Raw genomic sequence first — 16,483 nt, forward strand, 5'->3', positions numbered from 1 at the left:
AAGGGACAAAGCAGGAAGAACTAGTCGTATGGTATTTCCCTCTTGCTACCGGCTCAGCTTGGGGAGACATTGAAAGGAAAAAGGCTCTGGAATTAGCTCTGAAAACTTTATTTTGCGGCAAGTAGGGAGCTCAGACATGAGCCCATGCATGCACGCGCATACACACACACACACACACACACACACACACACACACCTAATACTGCTTAAGGTACTGGTCAGTCCCTGGACACTGGGTTCTGGGACCAGAATTTTGCTTTGGGTTCTCCTTGCTCTGTAGTCTCTTATGCTGCAGGCTGGGATCCAGCTAGATTTCCTGAGGCAGCACCTTCACACTTCCAGGCCAGGAGTCTTGCTCAGACCCAGCGCCTGCACCAGGTCATCTCCAAGTCCACTCTTCAGTGTTCGTCTCACTGTAGGGACAGAGTAGGGTTGGAGGGGGATGATGGGGTTCGGGCAAGCAGTGGACTTATGGTGGGTACTCACAAGATTTGCGATTGCCACGGGAACGCTTCCTTTCTCGAGCTGTAGCTGCTCGGGGATTGCTCTTGGTCACTGATTGCACTAGCAAGTCCATGATTTCATCTGATGTGTCACTGGGTAAACTGGAGCCTGGGGATTCTTCAGAGGGTGCAGTGGAAGGTCCCACTGCTGGTGGCATGACTGGGGAGCTGCTCTGGACCATACCTGTGGGAGACCAGATAGGGAGGTTAGGTCAAGGTGGCCTTATTACCCATTCCCCACAGCAGCTATAGGTCTACCTCTGCTGCGGCGGCTATGTGTGGTGTCCTCCGGCCTGCTGGTCAACAGACTTTTCATACTGGCATGACTGTCAGCGTCACCCTGTCCTGGTCCACTCCCCACAGCCATTGGGACAGGTGGATTGCTGGGGGTTTCCCCTGCCACACCTGAGAACTTCTCTGTCTGAGGATGGGAAAAGGATGAGCTGAGAGTAGGGGAAGGAAACCAAGGGGTGGCAGTCAAGACTCAGAAGGGTAACTACCTCAGTGATCATGCGTCCTCGGGTTTTATTGCGCTCACGGTAAGTGGCTCGCTTCTTCTGCTGCTGCAGTACTCGTTCACGGCAAGTCCTATACTCCAGGGCAAATTCCCGCAGCGTGTGGCAGAATTGCATGATGCGCACTTCACGGGCCGCTTGTGCAGTGTAGCCCAGGTAGAGCAGGAAGGCATGAAACCTAGGCAGGTTGGAGTGGGGGAGGGATGGACAGTCCTGCTTGCCCTTTGAGAGATGGTGGTGGCAGTCTTGCTTCTTTGGGGCCCATACCCCTACCTGTTGTTTACACGGCGGTGCACTACCCTCAGGGTGGCAACACGGCGGGCACAGTGGGCCAAAAAGTGGGTGAGACGAGCACGCAGGGCTGGAGCCAGTTCATGTTTAGCCAAGCTCCTCAGGTTTTCCTCAGCTGCCCGGCTCCGGCGCTCCAGCTGTCCCAGGTTCTCAGTCAGTTGCTCAAAGTCCACCTGGAAAAGCAAGTGGGTACATGAGCTGTTACCCCAAAGGTAACAGGTTGCCTGAGGCTGCCTCTGCCAGACTGGCCATTGTGGGCCTAGGGACACAACTAACATTTGGCTTCTGCTCTCCAAAAGTTCAATCTAATATATGAGACAAGTCCATTTGATGCAACAGAGACAGAAGGCTTCTTGGAGGAAGTGGCAGCTGAACTGAGACTCAAAAGACTGAGTAGGTGTGTCCTGGCCAAGAGAGGCAGAGCATAGTTCACACACCTGTAGCTGGAGCACACCCTAGCACAGCCCAAATAGGGAAAAGGGGGAGGAGCCAACCCAAGGAAGAAATGCTCGCTTGTGCCCCAGCCCATTTTAACTGAATCTTTTGCTGGTGCTAACCTTGGCACAGCGGGTCAGGGCAGGGATTTCTGAGTAGAGATCGGAGGAATCAGGTAGGGTCTGCAGCACCAGGGAGCAGAGATGGTACAGCAGCGACTGCCGGCGCACCGTGTCCTTCACTTCAGACACCTTCTCCAGGTAGCTCAGCTCAAAACCACTGCTCTGAAAGACTCCATTTGAGCCAGGGCCTGGCTGGCTCCAGAGCCCTGACCTCTAATCCTCTGTGCTCTCACTTACCTGGGAACCATTGAGGAAGTTGCCCACAGCCAGCAGGGTAGCCAGGATGCAGCGGAAGGTGGCATTCTGCACCAGCTGTTCCATTCCCATTTTCAGGTCAAATAGTGGCTCTGCAATTTCCTGGTGTAGGAGAACCAAGGGCTTTAGACTCATGGTCATCATGCTTACCTGTCCCCACTACCTGTCCCACTTTATGACCCAGATACCCGTTCCATGCTGTCATAGTCCAGCTTGAAGGCCCAAAGTTGTAGGCGGGCAGCCAGGCCCCCAATAGAGGCAAGAGTCATTAGGAAATTCTCAGCTGGGCCCAGGGGTATATCAGGGTTGGCCAGCTGGGCTTCTTCAATCTTCTGCCTCTCCTCCTCCGTGGGCATCATGGTCAGTAGCTTCTGAGGATGCAACCACCGCCCCACAGTGTTAGCCTGAGGCCTCATGCTCCTTGAGTCATCTCTCACTCCTCCTTTAGTCATTTCCCAGGGTCTGGCAAATGCCCTGCAGATATGTTAAGCCCATCCCTACCACCAGAGAGACTGGAAATGTCAGAAAGATGGCCAGATCTCCCACCTCCCTTTCACATCCATTGGGTATCCCCACCTCAATGCCATCCTTGCTGACAGCAAACTCATCAAAATTGAGCAAGGCAGCCTTAATGACATGCACAGGTGGCAAAGTGGTTAGGCCAATGTTGATAGCGTTGCTGCGCTTGGGGTCCAGCACTGTGGTCATTGTCCGGCGGCCCTCACCAGCTTTCTACAAGATGGGGGGAAGAGCAGTGAAAGATTGGGGAAAGGACTAGCTGGGGCAGCAAAGTTGAGAGCACTCCAAGGTATTCCTCTGAATGGCTTAATGATCCTACAAATGGGAACCCAGGACACATAAAACATTGGGATAAGCTGAGATTCTAGTTAGGACTCTATCAATACTTTATTAAGAGAGCCCAAGTCCTTTTCCTCTCTTTATCCTGGTTTCCCCATGTGGGAGATGATTTTCCCCATCTCTGGTGTATTTACCTTGGAGGGAAGTACATCCTTGGCTCGGGATTCAAACAAGTGTTCCAGCCGGGCTGTGTCCACTGTGACAGGCTCCAGGGAGGCCCACAGGGTGGTGCAGGGCCCAAAGCGGCTTCCAGACTTCCCATGATCCCCAGCCAGCTTTAGCTCCCGCCAGAAGAGTTTTACAGTCTTCCTCTTGGTGGGGAGAGCTGGGCCATCAGGTGCTGAGCGGGGAAGTGGTGGGCAGGAGAATGGAGGTGGGGGAGGAGGATGTGGGGGGCCTCCAGAGTGCAGGGGAAGTGGAGGGGGAGGAGGTGGGGAGCCTCCAGAGTGCTGGGGAAGTGGGGGAGGTGGGGGTGGAGCCCCTTTCCCGGCCTCCACAGATTCTACATTTAATATGTCCTGGTCTTCATCCTCCCCCAGATCTGAGAAGTCCAGGTCCCCAATGCAGAGCTTTGGTGTACGGGTTGGGAGCTCCTGGATGGGCTCAGCCTTGGGGCTTGGTGGCATCAGTGGTTCCTTAGGCTCCAGCTCAAGGCTCCGCTGGGCCTGGAGCAGGACTCGAGGGACAGGGCTCTGGGGTGTTCTGGGTGCAGGGGTTGGCTCTGAAGAGTCCCATAGTTCCCGGATGCCTAGAAAAAGAAGTGGCTATTGGCATCTTGCCCTCTATGCACAATAAGGGTGGGATTCTGGATTCTGCCCACCTGTCTACTCACCTGAGGGTCCATCAGCCTCATCTGGTGTGGCCCCAGCCAGTGTTTCTGCCCGGCCCTGGGCCAATGCAGCCTGCTTCTCTGTTTCTGCTGCTGCCACACCTTCCAGGAACCGGGCTCTGAGGGGAGATACTTGTCAGTGATGGTATCTGACACAAGTGCATCCCAGGGTGATACACATGCCTTGCTGAGCTCCTGGACACTGCCCCCAATTGCAGGCACACACAGGCACAGGGAATAGTCCATGCGCTGAGCAGACCCCTGTCCCCTCAAGGCAAGCCCCTTTTCAACTCTCCACATCTGGGGAGTTAGTAGTGCCAACCCAACATTCCTATGTCAAACTACAGGGAAAAGCTCTACTTAACATCTAACTTGCAACTTTCTTGTTCACTATCTTGACTTTATAAGGAACTTTTGAGCAGAAGGGAATGGCTATCCCTCCTTTGGCCTGTCTGGCAGCTTCTGAGCCCTACAGCCTGCCTGCCTGCAGAAAGGGTAGGCACTTAAGTTTATGCTATCCAATGTTTCCTTTCTGGCCCCTCCAGCCTCTGTTGGTCCCTGTCAGTGCCCTTCCCACAGCGTTAGGTTGCTCCACTACCCACATACCACACGGCACCCTAGATGCCCTCCTTGCCCTGTTCCTGAGCTGGGTATCCCTATCCCCATTTCTGGCCTAAGCTGTTAAAGTTTCACTATTGAAGCACAGGGACTACTCTGACCCCAGTGAACTGCTTTCCCACTTTTGGGTTACTATGGAGGCATTAATCTGGTGGCAGGAGCAGGGTTTGAGAATCCCCCAGTTCTGGCTGCCAGGGGGCATGTGGAACCCCTGCTGGGGAAGCAATGCTGAAGCCCTGAGCACATGGCAGGCCTGGCAGGTTGGCCTCTGTACTTACTCCAGCCTGGCCTGCCCAGTAGGGGACTGGGGGACGGGTGGGCTCTCAGGGGCCCTGGGTAGGGGGATGAGAGGAAGAAATGGTAATTGTGGTGCTGGTTCCACCTCAAGGCCCATTTGCTGGCACTTACACAGAGGTTGGGCAGTGATATTGGGAGGAAGAGGAAGGAGTGGAGGAGGTAGGACATGAGGACACTGGAAGGGGAGGGGAAAGACTGACATGAAGCAGGACAGGGTGCAGGAGAGTCAAAGAGCTGAACAAGACTGACAGAGAAACAGAAAGAAAGGGAGTAGGGAGACAAAACAAGAGGCAAAAACAGGTGGAATGTCGGAAGGAGATAAAGAGAAGCCACAGGAGGAGGTCCAGACAGAGCCGAACCCCACACCCAGCAGTCACTTACCAAACGGGAGCAGTTTGGTGAAGTCTGGAAAGAAAGAGAGAAAGCACGCGTTTGGGCAGAGGAGGCTGAGGGCCCGTGGAGGGGCACAAAGTGGAGGGACAGTTGGAGATAGGGCTCTGGGAGCCACCTCTATCTTCCTACTTACTTGTAGATGCTCCTCTCACAGGAGTTGCCCGCTGAGGGCGCCACAGAAATGGCAGGAAAAAGGTTCACCAAGGTACCAAGCCCAGAGGCAAGGCCCACAGGGCTGGAGGCAGGGCTTATCAGCTGGGCAGGACTGGTGGAAGAGGCGGAGCCTATCGGCGAGGCGGAGCCTGTGGGGCTTCAGGTTGGGCCTGTCAGCAGATTGGGTCACGCCTGGCAGACTCACCCCTCCCCAGCTACCAAGGCCGTACTTACCCAGGTTCTGGGGCGCGCACAGGACAGCCTCCCCCATCCAGAGATCGGCGGCTCCTCTTGCCCTCCTCTGAAGAGGGCTTTCGCCGCTCCCGCCGACCACCTGCAGCTGCAGTGGCTGCTGCTTCCTCCAAGTCTCCATCTTCCAATCGTAGGGCGCTCTAGCAGAGGTAGGCCAGGGCGTGAGCCTGTGGTTGAAGCCCCGGAGGCATGCTGGGGAACTGCACCTCTCCCTCCCATTTTCCTACTCTGGGCTCACCTCATAGAGCATAAGCTGAGTGCGCAGGTCAACATCAGTGCCCGCAGTGCCCAAGTGGCGCTGTACCAGTGCCTCCATGCCCTGCTGCTCCAGTGCATCTGTCACGTCGTAGAAGGAGTCCTGATCTGGGAGCGCAGCCAGTGTCTGGAGAATAGGGATAGAAAGCCAAGGCAGAGGCTGGTGGGGACTACAGGTCAGCAGCCCCAGGGCCCCATAGTTAGCACCTAATCCCCACCCACACCTTATTGATGAGGGTGACAGTATACACCAACAGCTCAGGATCGGCACCATTCTTCTCTTCCAGGATAGTCACCAGATTAGCCCAGGGAAGAGCACCTGCCACACAGAAAGGGGAGTAGTCATGGGGGGCAGGGAGCAGGCAGGAGAGAGGGCTCAGAGTAGAGGCAGAGGAAGGGACAGACTCTGACCGGTGGCGCTGGCCACAGAGTTGACTGCCTGGATGAAAAGCGGTGCGTTGTTTTCAGAGTATTCCACAAACACCAGCAGCAGCTTCAGGGCCGTCTTCACCACCAAGCGAGACTATGGGAAATATTAATATTTATTAATGAGAAATTAATATTTGAAGCATTTTTGAGTTTTGGATTAAAGAATACTAAACTGGTAATATTAGAGTTTGTTGTTTTAAGCTGCCATGTTTGGGTGCAATTCGTTATATGGCAATATAACTTATAAAAACCCCACAAGTGAGTGGGGTTTGGGACAAACCTCTGCTAGCTCCTGTAGGAAGGGGGAAGGGCTCCAGGGGTTAGACCTAGAAAGAATAGTCTAGGCTGAAAGACCTGGCTCCAGGGCTAGGCCCAGAAAAGCCTTCTAGGCTTAGAGGAGCCCCAGACTTGCTCCATTTTAGTCCACTTTGAAGAGGAAATTGAGGCTCAGATAAGCAATGGGAGAAGGGTTCATGACTGGGTAAAGGATCACTTACCAGGCTGGCACACAATGTATACAGCCATTGCACTGTCTCACTGTGGGCTACCACCCCCAGCATCCCGTCCACAAAAAGCATCAGCTGGCCCAGTGCTGCAGACACAGGGATGGAAGAGGTCAGCAGAGGTGGGGGTCGTCGGGGCAGAAGTCATGGGGAAGGAGTGGGGCTGACCTCGAAGGATGTAGCTCTGGTAGTTGTGGTCAGCAGCAGCACCCACACGAATCAGGCAACTCAGTCCCTCTGAGTGCACAAATTCAGGCACCAGGTCCTTGTCTTCCTGGTGGCACCACAGGGGATTTTAGGGAGGTTTGGGCTGGCCACCCACCCCCCCAGCCCACCTCTGAGCCTCACCTGGAAGATCTGCTTCAGTGAGAAGAGGGAACGGCGGAGCTCAGGGCCACTGGACCCATACAGTTTTTCTGCAAGGGGTAGGTAGGCGTGAAACCCTTAAGGTGACAGTCCTCCTCCTCTAGAACACAACCACAACCTCCCACCAAAGAAGATTCTAGTATTCTCTAGTCCCTGACTCTGGGTACCTCCCACTACTGCCACCACCACAGTCTAGTTGTGGCATTAGTCCTGGCCCTGGGAGGAGAGGTCAGGGGAGGGAAAGAGGAGGCACATTCAGTCTCCAATCTACTCTGTCCAGTCTTGCACAGGCCTGAAAGAAACTGGACCAACTGGGCTATGAGGGTGGGGATATTGGGAGACTGCTGGACACACTCACCCAAGATAGCGTTGACTCTCACTGAGAGCTGGGTTCGCAGAATCAAAGTGGGCTTCCGCCCTTTGCTGGAATCAAGCAGCCTAGTCAGCAGCTCCCAGCCCATTCCTCAGGGTCCCACCCCCTGAACTAATGCAGCAAAAGTTTTCCACATGCCAATCGCTGGCCCAGTTCTTTCCTTCCCAACCACTACTCTAAGGACCCAAGGCTTGGCCAGACAGGAGGGTTTGTGTAAACACAGGTATTTTAGGTATGTGGGAGAGCTCCTGCATTCATCTTAGGCAGCAAGTAACACTGGCCAAGCTTTGGGATTCCCCTGGCATAGTTCCCTGGGGTTGCAGGAGGTGACCTCTAGCCCGGGCTATAGATCAAGTGTCTCAGCTGCTGACACCTGAGCCAGCCCCTGGTGGGGACAAGGGTGGGGGCTTGGACCAGACCCATGCTAGCTCCTGTGGAGGATGGGGAAGGGCTCCTTGCTTCCCTGGCTCTATCAGTTCTAACCTGATCTCTTCATAGAAGCCCTCCAGCATCTCTCGCTGCTCTTCCAGGGACAGTTCGGAGTCCAGGTAGTACCCAGAGGGAGACACTTGCAGGGCACAATCCTCCAGCTGGGGATAGAAGAATAGCTGTTAAGGCTGGTGCTATAGTTTAGATGTTGAATGTCCCCTGAAGTCCATGTGTTAAGGGTTTGGTCCTGAGGGTGGGGCTATTGAGAAGTGATGAGTTGCTCACCTTTGTAAGGCTCTTAAGATGCCTTCAGAGGGATTATGAGACCCCAGCCAATCCAGTATTTCTCTTTACTTTCTGGTCCATGAGATGTAAGCAATTTGCTTTGCTAAGTACTCTTGCCATAATGTGCCACCCTCCCATGGGGGCTATCCACTTTGGATTCAAACCTTCAGAATCATAGGCCAAAAATAGCTTTTTATCTTTTTATAAGTTAATTGCCATGGTATTTCATTATAGTAACACAAAATTGACTAATGCAGCTGGGGAAGAGGTGGCAAAGGTATGTATAAAGACCCTATGCCTGATGACCTGCCAGCACAGTAGCACATGCCTATAATCCTAGAGACTTGAAAAGCTGAGGCAGGATGATCACAAGTTGGAAGTCAACCTTAGCAACTTAGCAACAACCTGTCTCAAAATAAAAATAAAAAGGGCTGGGGATATAGCTTAATGGTAAAGTGCCCCTGGGTTCAATCCCCAGCACCAAACAAACGAACAAAACCTCCTATAACCTTTTACTTTCCACTTGAGGTGTGGTAGAGAGGCACACAAGCATCTCCACTGTAGCTGTACATTCCTTCAGCAACTGTTTCTCAAGTACTTTCTAGGTACTAAGTCCTTCTGTCTCAGGTGCCAGGCTTTCTTGCCCTTTGTATGTGCCATCTCCTCTCCTGGTTAGTACCTATTTTTTGGGGGTGGGGGAGATTCAACTCAGGGGCACTTGGCCACTGAGCCACATCTCCAGACCTGTTTTTTTTTTTTTTTTCCAGACCTGTTTTGTATGCTATTTAGAGACACGGTCTCACTGAGTTGCTCAGCACCTCGCCATTGCTAAGGTTGGCTTTGGACTCAGGATCCAAAGATAATGCTTTTGGAAAGCCTTCCTGAATTGTCCAGCCAATGTTAGGCAATGTTAGGCAATCCACCCAACTCCATATATACACTCCTTGCTGAGGCATCCCACATAATCTTAACATATCCTTGACATGACACTAGTTTTCCTCCCCACTGACTAGGTTCAGGCACTTTGCCTGTGTTGCTCCCTGCTGTACCTGCAGAGTTTAGCACAGTACTTGGCACACAGTAAGTGCTCACTGAATACTTGTTGAATTAATGAACACAAATGAACAAGGGGCATGGAGAGAAGATGGGAGGAAGTTCTTGCCTTCAAGGAAGCTCACAAGCATGTGGGGTGATAAGCTATAGCTACAAAGCATTGAAGCCCAGGGAGAAAATGTTAAGCATGTAGTGAGGTGCAAACCCAGCTGGCAGGGCTGGGAACATCTCTGCAAGTAAGATATTGAGGAACAGGGGATGATACATAGACTCTCCAGACCCTTTAGGCCTTAGTTGCTTTGTTTTTCTCCCAAGGGGGCTACAGTTATAATGGTCCTAGTTAGACCTCAGATTTTAGGGTTTGACTCAGTCAGTCTACATAGGGCCCTGAAACAGGCATTTGTAACAGGAAAACATGTGCTCCATCCATGTATCCACTTTCCATGTTTCTCTCCCCTAAGCCTGGCTTCCCTCCACTGCCACCAGGCATGGCACTTAGCCCCTTAAGAAACACCTTATAGAGGCCAGAATAAGGAGACTCCAGACACTCTGAGAGCAGCATTGTGCCTTGTTGTGGACACCTCCCCGACAGTACAATGCTGGCATGCAAGACTATGCAAAGTCCCCTTTATTGAGTGACTCTGGCCCTTGAGGTGCTATGGCCCAGGAAGAGCTTGCTTCTGGAAAGCCAGGAGGTCTTATGGTCTCCATTTCACTGAACAAGTCAAATCCAACATTTGTCCTGCTGTTTGGCCTGCCCTGCCCTGCCCTGCTCTGGACCCCACCCAAGGACTTCCAGCTGCCCTTGGTCCCTTGGGGAAAAGGGAATCCAGCTCTAGCTTCTGTCTTTGCTTTGCACCCCTACTCCTGCCTCAGAATATGATCTGGCTCCTTCCTGGCAGTTTAACCCCTATAGGGCCCTTGGGTGACACTCTCCCCCCTTGCTTGGGACATGGGACATAGGACAAACATTCCAGCCTGTTCTCTGACCCACTTCCTGCCTGGCTGCCTGCCCTTCCCAGGGCGCCTTGGGCGGGCCTGGCCTCTGTCCCTTCCCTGGGAGCAGAGTCATCCTCTCCAGGTCCTACTGAGAATAGGCCTGAGAGGGTGTATCAAGACACTAAGGCTATAGTATCTCACCCAGGGCCAGCTCAGTTAAGGCCACCTTCACATTCCTCATGATCCCTCTTCCCACGCAGCGACTCAGCAGCTTACCCCCAAACTCCAGCCCAGCCCAGCCCCATCTCCTTGCACCTTGGCCTGGAGTATTCTGGGATCTTAGAGAAACATACATACCCCAGAGCCACAACCCCTGCTCCTAGTCATTCCAAATCACACACATTCATGAACCTGGCTGTTTTAGGTTCAGAAGACACAGCAGGAACCAGACAGTGCCTCTCTCGGCCTTCCCATCCTTCCAACCCAGCAGGGAAGACAGTCAGGCCTGACTCAGAAAAAGCTCACAATAAATGTCGAATCACAACTTCCATGAGTGCTAAGAAAGGGGAGGAGCAGATGTGGTAACACTAGAGGTTGATCATATTAGCCATGGTAACCACTCACACACTCAGGTATATGGTCAGGCATGTCTGTGCACAGGCTAAAATAGCACATCCCCAGAGGTTAAGCCCACAATGTTGTCCTCTCCTTCTGCACTAACTCTTGTGTGTTCCCATCCCAAGTGAGCAAGGAATGGCCCTTTCCTCCAGAATACCTGTTGGGGCTAAGTGGTCCATCTCCTCTAGCTTCCTCAGGCAAGTTTAACCCTTTCCTCTATGATAAGAAACTAGGCCTCTTCAGCCACTTCACCTGTCCAGTCCTGCCAGGGTTCCATTCCTGGGAGGAGGTCCAGGAGTAATACCTAGCCTAATGCATCCAAGACAGTTTCCCAAAACCCCAGCTATCTGTCCTGGTGGAGGTGGGGGATGGCAGGCTAGAGTCAGGCAGGCAGCAAAAAGGGGAGACTTCCTGCCACCAGGGTGGTGCTTATCCTTCACACCCCTGGCTCCTTCCTGGGGTCACCATTCTAAAAGCCAAGCCTCTGGACCTTGTTTCTCACACCCTGGGGCTAGGCCAGGCTTGAGCAAGTCCAAACCCAGTCCCTGCTGACAATGATTAGGGTCAGCATACTCTATGGGCCCATATTCTCAGCTCCATTCTGGATCTTGTCTTCCTCACTTCTCTGGTATCTGTCTTTTGATGGAGTCCCTCCCCCATTCCAGGCTTAGCCCCTTACTCAGCCTTCAGCCCACTTTTCTATTTACTCTCCAGCCTCAGGCTTTTTTGGCAGCCCAAACCCATTGACTACATGTTTGTTTGTTTTTTAATTTTAATTTTTTATTTTTTGCAATGCTGGGTATCAAACCCAGGGACTTGCATGCACTAGACAAGTACCCTACCACTTAGCTATACTCCAAGTCTCCTTACACATGGTTTTATATACAGGATAAAGCTTAGGGGAAGATGGTGTCTATCCTCCCCCCATTTTTGATACTGGGGATTGAACCCAGGGATTTACCACTGAGCTACATTTTGGGGTTTTGGTGGTGTTTTTTTGGTTTTAAATTTTGGGATTGGGTCTCACCAAGTTGCTGAGGCTGGCCTTGAACTTGTCTTGCTCGGTCTCCTGAGTTGCTGGGATTACAGACATGCACCAAACAGAACTAGCTTTAGCTCCCCAATACTTTTTATAAAAGTATAATCAGGTGAGAATGAATATGCAGGAATAGAGTGAAAGGAAGATGGAGGAGAGGGCAGAATTACATGCTGAAGAATTTTTGTTTTAGGAAATAATTACTTATTTTGACTCCTTTTCTATAAACACAGGACCCTATGCTCTGAAGACCCTCCTTTCCTTTTATCTTGTGTCTCTAGTTAGACTGAGACTTCCTGGATGACATGGATGAGATGACATGGATGTGCTTTGGGGAAGGAAATCCACATTTGTTTTGCCTCCACTATGTGGATGCCTAGTTCATTTGATTATCCTGATAATCTTTTTACAAGAGAGGAAACCGAGGCTCAGAAAGAAAATGAATTGCTCTAGGTAGCACAACCTTGAATGGAACCAAGGCTAATTGACTCAGATCTTGGGTGGATGGGACTTAAAAGTGCTCCAGGGAACTCTGAAAGGAAAGTGGAGTGTGGGCTGGGGCCTGCAGGATTGCCAAGGGCTGGATACTGCCCCCTCAGCTTCCTGGATTCTGTAAATATCCCAAACTGGTCCTCCCAGTTCTAGCAAGGAAACACAAATGAACACACACACACATACACACACACACACATACACACACACACACTATATGTTGCTAGTCACTGAGGTCACAAAATCTACTTCTGAAAGGATCTAGGTTCTATAATTCAGCTTCTCTAGCCCAGAAAGACCAGGAGATGGAACATGTCACAGGAAAGCCTGGCAGGTCACCACTCATGCTCACATCCCAATTTTCTTTAATCTTCAAAGTGACTCTCATATTAGGGAATGAAAGAGCTCAGTTCATCACCAGAACACTCTACAGTCCCCATAAGAATTCTCAGGGACCCCTTCAGTTAGTCCCTAACCTAGAAGGTCAGTTTCATACCTGAGCCCCCTTGCCATAATGGCTCCTGAGAGGTAAACAGGGCTGGAGTGGTTTGGAGTAGGGTCAGGACATATTTTGGCACCAAGCCACCCCCGTCCTACTCTAATCTTCAGTCATATCTGTCTGGGGGAACAAAATTATTGGTAATGACCAGCTATCCTTGCTGCCAGGAAGAGGAGACTCCTCTAGCCCTTGCAACAAGGTCAGAGAAACACCTCAGGTCCTCTGCCCAATGCCCAGGAAGAAGGTAGTGGTATCCAAGATGTGACAAAGCCTTTGAGGCTCAGAGGAGGCTCCTAAGGCCCTTTCTAGAAGAGAAGACAAAACTTGAGTAGCTCTGGATTAAGAGATAAGACACCAAAGAGCCAATTCTCCCTGGGGTGGGGGCAAGTCCTTGGGCTGGGACAGCCTTTTACATATATGGGAGAAAGGCACCCCTGAGGGCCCCTGGCCTGGGAACTTTTAGCCTGGCCCAAGGCACTGTCAGGCTCCCACCACCACCAGGGCCAGGAGATGAGTCAGAGGCTGAGGACAGGAGCTTCCTCCTAGACTTGGAGGAAATGAGCAAGGCTTTCTCAGACCTGCAAGCTCTGAAATGGTTTAAAAAGGGAGTCCCCAGGGAACTCTAGGTTCAGTAGGTTGTCGGGGCAGAGTCCCTGGGAGAGTGGGCCCTCTTCTATACACAACCAGGGAGGGCGCAGGGTGTGCAGGGATGATAGACCAGTGCTCCAGAGTGGGAGGGCAAAGGTCATACTTGGCTGTGTCCTGTCCTCTGCTTGACAACTGTACACAGGAAATAGCAGTGGGTAAGCAACCTCTCCCTCTTATTTCTGCCCTATAGCCTGGGACAGTGATGCCTGGGCTTTGGGCCATCTCTCCCTTTTGGAAGTCGAGCAAGGTAGGCCTGAGTTATGTCTGGGCTTCTGGTGCACCAGCTTAAAGGACTAGGGGAAGAACCAGTTGTTGACATTTCCTGTGAGGAGGAGCCTTGCTCCCCCCTTCCTCAGCTCTCTGATGTTCCTGCCCCATCTTATTCACAGTCCCTCTTCCTCCAGCCTTCTATTCTGGGTCTGTGGTCACAGTTTATATTTGGGACAAGCACATCACAGTGCATCTGACCATTCCTGGAAAAGCTGCCAGCTCCAGGGAGTCCTGGTTCCAGACACTGTGGTAACTTAGCTTGAAGGTTCCCAAAGGCTCTTAGTGGGGGACGGGACAGTCTTCAGTACTCCAGGTGGAGATCCTGAAAGGGGACAGACCAGGAAGCAGAGTTGCATGTGAGGGACTTAACATTCTTCCATACAACTCATGTCCTTAGCTAAGGAAAAGAGAAAAGGTCAGGGCACCTGGTAGGTTGGGAACTTGGTCTTATTTTTTCCTTTTTCTGTGGCAATAGAGATCAAACCCAGATTCCTATTGTATGCTAAACACATGCAGGAGATCAGGTATCTAAATGAAGGGGGAGAAGGGATGGTTCTGAACCTCTTTCCTGCAGCTGACCTCCCAGGCCTAACCCTCGTTGTGAAGAGGAGCGTTAGAGCTAGGTCCTGCTCCAGAATGGGAGAATGGTAAGAGTACTATACTCTTGAGGTCCGGCCTTGTTTCTTTCTTTCTTTTCTTTTCTTTTTTTTTTTTTTTAAAGAGAGAGAGAGAGAGAGAGAGAGAGAGAGAGAGAGAGAGAGAGAGAGAGAGAGAATTTTAATATTTATTTTTTTAGTTTTCGGCGGACACAACATCTTTGTTTGTATGTGGTGCTGAGGATCGAACCCGGGCCAACCCGGGCCGCACGCATGCCAGACGGGCGCTACCGCTTGAGCCACATCCCCTGCCCCCAGCCTTGTTTCTGAAGTAGTTCCAGGATGAAGAACCACCTCATTTCTGTACCCCTTTCTCCCTATCCCACCTACTGAATGGCAGGTGGGCTCTGGCTGGACATACTTCTAGCCCACTTCAGTCTGCTCCTGTGACTAGGGCAGGACAAGATGGGGATGCATGAAAACTCCGGAGGTGGGCAGTATGCTGCATCCTTCCAGCTGTGGCCTTGAAGCCTGGCTCTGCAGGGACACGTGCCACTCCCCAGACGATAGTCTCCCCACCCCTCCCCGGCCGCTGGGAGGCGGGGCTGGCCGAGGCTCCAGGAATGCAGGCCTGGGGGCCTGGCGCCCAAGGCACATTCCAGGGAAGACCCCGGGCCCAGGGGGCATGTTTGCGCAACTCGGTGTCCTGCTGAGGCAACCCACCAACTCCCAAGGCTTTTCCTAACTACTCAGAACCGACCCACTGGCGGGGAACCCCAGGGGATGAAAGGGCGCCTCCCGGAGTCTTGGCCCGGAAACAGCGCGCCGGAAGGGCTGCCTGAGGGGGTCTGTGGGCTGCGAGCCCGAGTGGCGGGGAGGTCTGGCCGGCCATCTGGAAAAGGGCCTCTCCAGTACTGTGCAAAGTCGGCCTTGGGGCCCGTGCAAACTAGGGCAGGACGGAGGTTTAAAATTAGCCGGGCCCGCCCCCTCCCTTCCAGGCGCGGGGCACAAGCGGCGGGTGTACGCGGGGGTGGGGGGACGGTGACTCAAAGGGCTTTTCCACCCTGTGCAGCCTCCCGCGCTCCGCGTAACCCGGGCCTGGTCGCTTCCCGTGGACTCCTCTCACCCAGCAGTCTCTTCTTGGCCGGTACACCCAGCCTCCAGATACCACTTCACCTCTAGTGGCCCGCCCTGGATCCGTCCCTCCTCCTGATACACCGCACCCCTCTCACCTGAAGCAGGTGGAAGCTGGTCCCTCCCTAGCTCCGCCTCCTGGGTCTGTTACAGCCCGAACAATTACTGACACTCAGCCCAGGACAGCCACCCTGGCAGACCCGCAGCAAAAGGACACCTAGCACCTCTTTAGGTGGGCCTCACTTGGAGGGGAAGCCAAGACAATGCAGACCACAAGCTGATAGTCTCCGCCGCCCGCAGGCGTGGACCCTGGGATCCCAGTTCAAGTTTTTTCCTGAGTACAAGCTCCAGCCTCTTCTTGAGAGGCACCTCCCATCGGGTTTCAGGGCGCGGACTCTGAACTCCCTATCGCCCCGACTTTTCTCCGCGCCCCTCTCACCTTGAGTGGCGCCCCTAGGAGCCGGTGCAGCGCAGGTATTTGAGCACCCAGGGGCAGGGCCCCGTCCAGGCTGCAGGTAGGGGCCCGTCGTGGCTCCGGGAAGTTGGCACATGCAAAGGGGTCGGTGTCTTCCAGGTACTGCACCCTCACGGTCACCACTGATACTGGCTCCCCGTCCCCGCGGTCTTCCCCGCCTGCCATGGTTCTGCCACCGGCTCGCACCGCGCGCGCCTCGGTGTTTCTGACCCTCAGCAGCTTCCACTCGTCTAGCCCTGCTGCTTGGGCTGGGCCGGACCGGACGCTGTGGGGGGCGGAGCCAGACGGAGGCGGGGCCGAGGAGGGGGTGGGATCAAGACTGGGCCCCAAATGCGCGCAGGGGGTAACCACTGCCAGGGGCGGGGCTTGCACCAACCACTCAGAAAACACGATAGTGATCCCGTTAGTTCCCTGACTCTGAGGGCGGGAAAACCCGAGCTGGCGCCCCGCCTTGGAGAGCCCAGAGGCTGGGAAGGCTTTCTTTGGGCTTGGGGTAGGTGAGGCTGCTCTTCTTTGCGGGATGCTAGGGCAGGTGGGGCAAAAGTTCCTTCACATAGTGGCC

The 16,483-nt window shown here is 53.2% G+C and overlaps 1 protein-coding gene across 2 annotated transcripts; it reads right to left on the bottom strand.

Annotated features, from left to right (window-relative positions):
- Window positions 1-101: 101 nt before the first annotated feature.
- On the bottom strand, window positions 102-16,189 carry Fhod1 (formin homology 2 domain containing 1). 2 transcript variants are annotated; one of them, XM_026413243.2, is made up of 24 exons: window positions 15,886-16,189; window positions 7,931-8,037; window positions 7,433-7,497; window positions 7,057-7,124; window positions 6,877-6,982; window positions 6,703-6,797; window positions 6,188-6,299; window positions 6,001-6,095; window positions 5,760-5,903; window positions 5,504-5,661; window positions 5,250-5,426; window positions 5,105-5,128; window positions 4,705-4,758; window positions 3,812-3,927; window positions 3,114-3,727; window positions 2,698-2,853; window positions 2,310-2,492; window positions 2,104-2,223; window positions 1,867-2,028; window positions 1,292-1,482; window positions 1,004-1,196; window positions 762-924; window positions 487-687; window positions 102-413 (listed from the first exon to the last, which is right to left on the bottom strand). In XM_026413243.2, the coding sequence occupies exons 1-24, from the start codon at window positions 16,084-16,086 to the stop codon at window positions 331-333; spliced, it is 3,588 nt and encodes a 1,195-aa protein (XP_026269028.2). In that variant the 5' UTR covers window positions 16,087-16,189; the 3' UTR covers window positions 102-330. The 2 variants fall into 2 exon arrangements, with proteins under 2 accessions (XP_026269028.2, XP_026269029.2); XM_026413244.2 differs by lacking the exons at window positions 4,705-4,758; window positions 5,105-5,128.
- Window positions 16,190-16,483: the final 294 nt, after the last annotated feature.

This window comes from Urocitellus parryii, chromosome 15 (assembly GCF_045843805.1).
Source record: "Urocitellus parryii isolate mUroPar1 chromosome 15, mUroPar1.hap1, whole genome shotgun sequence".
Taxonomy (NCBI): Eukaryota; Metazoa; Chordata; class Mammalia; order Rodentia; family Sciuridae; genus Urocitellus; species Urocitellus parryii.

Coding starts and splice junctions, on each gene's coding strand:
- Fhod1 (XM_026413243.2), bottom strand. CDS start 16,086: ATGGCAGGCGGGGAAGACCGCGGGGACGGGGAGCCAGTATCAGTGGTG. Junction 5,904..6,000: donor CTGTCACCCTCATCAATAAG/GTGTGGGTGGGG, acceptor CCTATTCTCCAG/ACACTGGCTGCGCTCCCAGA. Junction 688..761: donor ACATAGCCGCCGCAGCAGAG/GTAGACCTATAG, acceptor GGTCTCCCACAG/GTATGGTCCAGAGCAGCTCC.